At 37.5% G+C, this 6287-nt stretch overlaps 1 protein-coding gene across 1 annotated transcript in view; it reads left to right on the top strand.

Annotated features, from left to right (window-relative positions):
* The window catches only part of TNPO3 (transportin 3), a 126841-nt gene that overhangs the window by 30107 nt on the left and 90447 nt on the right, over nt 1-6287 (top strand). The window contains exons 2-3 of the mRNA XM_012664736.1: nt 5341-5541; nt 5750-5760. Coding sequence (XP_012520190.1) covers nt 5341-5541; nt 5750-5760 — 212 coding nt within the window. The remainder of the gene's footprint in view (nt 1-5340; nt 5542-5749; nt 5761-6287) is intronic.

The following is a 6287-nucleotide window of genomic DNA, read 5'->3' as shown; positions in this document are numbered from 1 at the left end:
TTTACCAGAGCTCCTGTTTGTTGGTAGGCCCTGAATTCTAGTATTCATTTTTCCCAGTCTTGTCAGATGCCCAAAGCTCTCCAGTTTCTTAGCCTTGTGTCTTGTACTTTCAAATTGGCAAATGCCTTCAGGGGGAAAGTGGAGCCAAATAATGAACTGATCTCTGCTCTTCCATTCCCTTCTCTCTGGGATTTTGGCCTCCTGTTCTATTAATACTTGTCTTGATAGCTTTGGTGTCTTCAAAAGGCTCTTTCTGGGGTGTTTTTCTGGTGCTTTTTGGCTGGAGAATTGGTGTAACACAAGACAGTCTGTTATAGCCAAAGTTGAAACACCTGATAAATGCTGTGAGCTCGAGAGAGCTTTAGGTTGTTTGGGGAGTATTTGGGGAATAAAACTAATTCCTGTGTGTTAAAAAGCTTAGCTACCTGTTCTAAAAAATTTTTATGGAAAGAATCTTACAAGATCTGCATTACTTTTTTAAAAATTACATATCTTGGAGATCTTTACATATTAAAAGTACACATTCTTTTTCTTTTTTTAAAAAAGGCAATTCCAAAGGACATTTTAAAAAAATATTCAAACATCATTAAAGTTGCTTGAAAAATAAATCTCCTTTGCATCCTTACTCCCCAAGTTTACTAGTTTGCGCAGTGGCAAAGAGATTTTTGGTTTTGTTTTGTTTGTTGGTTTTGACCTTCATTTTTAAGATCTCTCCTTTTAAGGGGATAGAGATGTTTAAGTCAGAAATATAAATAACAGAATAATACAGTTGGTATTTTTTGTTGGTTTCTGCCATTAAGATTAGAGCACAACTTGGCATTGCACAAACAATGATTTTTTTTCCCCAAGGGTTGTGACGACCTGATGAATTGATAGTTCCATTTTTTGGGAGAAAGATTTTATACTAGTTGACTTTAATAGGCAACATTAGGATTTTGTTATGTTCTTCTCTTTTTTAAACACAGACACAGAAAACCACACAATATAAATGTATAACTTAGTGAATTGCAGACATCCTTGTGCTGTTTGACATAATTGCTTCTGTTTCCCTAAAAGTAAACACTGTCCTTTTATAGTAATCCTTTCTTTGTGTTTCTTTATAGTTTTATCACCCAGGGGGCAGTTCCACACTTTGTAGTTGAGTCTTACTGTTTTGTTTCTTATAAAATATGTTTTTTTGAGTGTCTTTTAGGTTCTCTCTGTAGATTATTTATCTGTTGAGGAATCTGGGCCATTTGACCTGTAGAGTTTCCCACAGTGGATTTTGCTGATTTCATTGTCATGATACAGTTCTACTCTACTCTGTATTTCCTGCAAATTGGCAGCTGGATCCAGAGGTTTGGTGAGACACAAAGTCGATCCCCTTTTCATTGTGGTATCTTGTTCTTTCATCAAGAGGCACATAATATTTGGTTGTCTATCTGTTCTGGTTGTCTACTACTGTGAAACAGATTACTCCGGAACTTAGTGACTTAAAACAAAAGCTATTTTATGGTGTATAACTTTGTAGGTCAGGAATTCCAGCAGGGCTTGGTGGGATCCATTTAGTGGTCGGGCTGGTCTGGAGGTTCTCAGATCCTCAGAGTATCCTTAATACTCTGGTAAGAATGGCTGGAAGGTGGGGACTCAGCTGGGCCCTTCTAGCTTTCCTTCTAGTCTCAGGGCCTTTCCACATTGTCTCTCCAGTAGAGTAGTCTTGAGTTCTTACATGGCAGTTGGCTTTCCTCAGAGTAATGCTCAGGATACCAAGGCAGAAGCTCCAGATCTTTTGACCTTCTCCAGATCTTTTGACGTTCTAGGAAATCCCAGAATGTCCCTTCTGCCATGTTCTATCAGTTAAGCAAGTTACTAAGGCCCAACCATGTTCTTGGGGAATGAAAGTAGATTTTACCCTTCAGTGTAGGATTAGCACTATATTTGCAGCTATCTTTACCCCATTCTCCCCTTTTTTTGTGATATAATCAGCTGTTGCTCAGTGCTTAGATCATTAATTGTTTGCGGGTTGCAAAGTGGTGATATTTTAAATATGTCATTTCTTTTTTACTTATTTGCTAGAATACTTCTATAGAGACCCTTCTTCTCATCTCCTATTAGGTTACCTAGTGGTACAGTTTATATTGGAAAACCAGGATAAATGCATGATTCTTCCCTTGTAAGATAACGAGTTTACATCTGTCTCCAATGGTAGCTAGTTTTTTCCTATAAAAAGATAAAACGTTATGAAATCTCATGGATTTCAGTGTATGTGATCATCTTAATCCCTTGCTGAATCCTAAATAGTCTTATCTTTGGCTAGTGGTTGCCTCATTAAGTTGACTCCTCAGTACTTCTGAAATGACTCTAGTAGTCATAGATAGCTTCTGTCATTTTTCATGAGATGTATTCTAGGGTCACCTTATATGTTTCCTTCAGACTTTGAATCTGAAGTTCGTTAAGGAGCGTTGGTTCCTTTTTTTTTTTTTTTTTGGTTCTCTGTTGCCTAGACTAGAGTGCAATGGCATCATCCTAGCTCACTGCAGCCTCAAACTGCTGGGGTCGGGTGATCCTCCTGCCTCAGCCTCCTGAGTAGCTGCGACGACAGGTGCACACCACCATACCTGGCTAATTTTTCTTATTTTTTTGTAGAGACGGAGTCTCGCTGATGTTGCCCAGGCTGGTCTTGAACTCCTGGCCTTAAGCGATCCTCCCGCCTCACCCTCCCAAAGCACCAGGATTACAGGCATGAGCCACCTGGCCCAGCCGTGGCCTCCTTTTCACTTTCTGTTTCTCTTAAGACATTATTTGATGTGTTTGGTGACACGTAAAATTCCTCCTAGTTTAGTCTTTATCTCTGATGCGATTTTTTCCTTTAATTTCTAATTTTTCCTGAATTCTTTTACCTAATTTCTGAAAATTTGTTTCCAATTCTCTTCTTATGTATCTGGTATCATTTTCTTAATGTCTTTTAGCTCATTTTGAAATAGTAGGCTGGGCTGGTTTTTTAAACTTGTTTTTCTGGTCTTTGTTCCTTAGGGTGTTATTCTGCTCGTTCTCTTTTTTCCTTTAAAGCTATATATGACTTTTGACCTCAATTGCTTATTTTTGCGAAATTAGTTTTTCTGAACTTTTAGAAGAAGGCTTGGTTAAGGATAATATTTCTAACTTCATAGAGCTTCCTTATCTGTTGTTTTCAGGTAGTATTTGCAAATATGATGGTTTGATTTCTGAAATTTCCTAGTTTTGTTCCCCTCTCTTTTTCTTCCTTCATCTCTATTATAGGTGTCCCATATAATTTTGATTCTTTTTATAGCAGTTTCTCCTCAATTTGAGGCCTTTTCCTCACTTTACGGTTTCAAGGTTTTATGGAGACTAACCTGTTCCATCGCCGTCAGATCTCTTACTCACCTTCTATTAGATTGGGCAAATCCTCTTCCATTTTTATCTACAGTCCTCAGATTGGCTGCCTATATTTTCCAGTGACTACCTATTGGCTCTTTTGTTGTTCCTCTGTTCTTAGATCCATTAGATACCCTGTTGTTTGCCTCTGCATCTGTATTTACTGAAGCTGAAACCACGCAGGTCTTAGTAGATGTCACTGGTTTCTCTCATCCACATGTATTTTGAGGTTCTTGGAGATAACTAAATAACAAATAGTTTTGTTGTAAGTGTCCATTAGTGTTTTGGTTTTGCTATCTAATTATCTGTTTTTATGAGAATATTTCTGGAGATTCCAAAGCTTCATAGAGTCTTTCTTCATAGAATCTTCTTCATAGAATCCTCCTGCCTTGACCTCCCAAATTGCTAGGATTACAGGTAGGAGCCACAATTAAACATTTATTGAGTATTTTGGGGACACTATGGTAGGGGTAAAAAGTACAACAAAATTAATAAAATACACCATATCTGGAAGGAAGTTAATGCTTTATGCTTACTTTCCGCCAACTATTTGATTGAAAGCTAAATTTTATGACAATAAATCTATAATTTTGAAATTCAGGGTCTCTATTTTCCATTTACTTTAGGAACTTTTACAAGCCATTTACTCTACGAGTTTCTGTATCTTGTCTTCCTGCTTATCTATCCTTGGAAAGTTTTTTTTTTTTTTTTTTAAAGACAGGGTTGCTCTGTTGCTCAGGCTGGAGTGTAGTGCCATGATCATAGCTTACTGTAGCCTCGAACTCAAAGGCTCAAACGATCCTCCTGCCTAAGCCTCCTGAGTCCCTGGGACTACAGACACTTGACACCACGCCTGGCTAATTTTAAAAAATTGGTTTTTTTGGTAGAGATAGGGTCTTACTATGTTGTCCAGGCTGGTTTTTAACTCCCTGGCTCAAGGGATCCTCCTGCCTCCACCTCCCAAAGTGCTGGCTGGGATTACAGGAGTGAGCCATCATACCCAGCCTTATCTTTGGAAAGATCTTGAAGGATATTTATGTATTACTTACGAAATGGTTTATCTTCATAAAAAATTGATCTCTGCTCTTCACAGTTGACTCTATTCCTGAATTGAGATTGAAAATTTTATTTTCAGTCCATTTAAGCCTTTCATGAAGAGGCAGTTTAGTGTAGAATTGGATTAGAATTTATCAGTCATTAATTAGTTGTCTGCTGTGTACTGCATGATTTTGTTTTCAAATTTATCTCAAAAATAGGACTCCCTTTTATAACTGCAACTAGCTATTACAGACCAAATTTTATACTTCTGTTCTTTCTGTTATTTCTATAGATAAGTTTTTCTCCTATAAAAATGATTTTAGTAACATGTGTAGCACTTTGCCAAATATAAATACATCAGAAAATAATTGAAGTATGTAAAATATTCACTTGGGCCAAGATAGTTTTTCTGCTGTTTTATCAGGAACTAAAGATTGAAATATAGGACTGCTGAGACCAATACATTCTCCTATTTATAGATATAACAGCTTCTGGACTTAATTCTCAGAGTGAACAAAGTTTATTTAAGTGGGAAAAGAGAAGAAACACCCATTCTCTAGGTTAGGGTTGGAAGTTATATAGTGACATTTTAGTTTCAGTAGAAACTTTTGGGGCATTATTCTTCATATCCTATCCCCACACACAATTAATGATTCTAATCAGCAGGATTATATCTATTAATTCAATTGATAGCTCTCATGCCTTCCTAGAATGAGTCAGAGAGATTTTAGGCAATGCTTTTGTTGAGCAAGGCCTGTAACAATGTGGTTTGAACTATTGGCTGAATTAGTGGGTAATTTAGCTTGTCAGATTTTTCCTCCATTATACTTTGGTCTAAATATGTTTATGTAAGTATTGAGGTTGTATGGCATTAAAATTATTTGGAAAAGTAGTTTTCTTTAAGACATTTGTCTGATCTGCTTTCAGGTTCACGCATGGGAGATTTCTGACCAGTTGTTACAGATCCGACAGGACGTGGAATCATGCTATTTTGCTGCACAAACCATGAAAATGAAGATTCAGACCTCATTTTATGAGCTCCCCACAGACTCTCATGCCTCTTTACGGGACTCATTGCTAACCCATATCCAGAACTTGAAAGATTTGTCACCTGTCATTGTAACGCAGGTAAATCCTGTGCTTCTCGTTAGGGAAATTTATAAGACCATTTGGATTTACCAAGTTTATTTTAATCGATGTTGCTAGGCCATGTGAGGTAATGTTAACAACTTTATTAGAGATGCATTGCTATATTTTTAAGTAATAGAAAATGAAAATTTTAATCTTTTGTATTCATCTTAGAGTTCATTTGGTTTCAAACAAATTTAAATACCAGAAGTGGCAAAGGTGAGTGTATGTTTTCATAGGCATGCATGTGCCCTGTGCTGTTAAAATTATAGGAGATAAAAATACTGTATTATGGGCCCAGTGCGGTGCTCATGCCTGTAATCCCAGCACTCTGGGAAGCTGAGGCAGGAGGATCATATGAGGCCAGGAGTTTGGGACCAGCCTGGGCAACATAGTAAGACTCTGTCTCTAAAAAAATAAAAATAAAAAAATTAGCTGGGTGTGGTGGCCTGTACCTGTAGTCCTAGCTACTTAGGAGGATGAGGCAGGAGGAATGCTTTAGTTTGAGGTTATAGTGAGCAATGATTGGGCCACTCCACTCTAGCCTGGGCAACAGAGCAAGATCCTGTCTCTTATTGGATAATAAAAGTCCCATGAATGAAACACAGTGAACTAGAGCATCCAGCTTTTCCCTCTTAGACAGGGAAATACATTAATTAGAAAGGAAAATTGGAAGCTTCCGTGAATACATACTCACATGTGTTATCTCCCTGGCATAGAAGTGCCCTTCAAGAGGAGGCTTTTGC

This window comes from Propithecus coquereli, unplaced genomic scaffold (genome assembly GCF_000956105.1).
Source record: "Propithecus coquereli isolate 6110/MARCELLA unplaced genomic scaffold, Pcoq_1.0 Scaffold91, whole genome shotgun sequence".
Taxonomy (NCBI): Eukaryota; Metazoa; Chordata; class Mammalia; order Primates; family Indriidae; genus Propithecus; species Propithecus coquereli.
The sequence above is the reverse complement of the archived record's forward strand: the minus strand, read 5'-3'. Positions and strand labels throughout refer to the sequence as shown.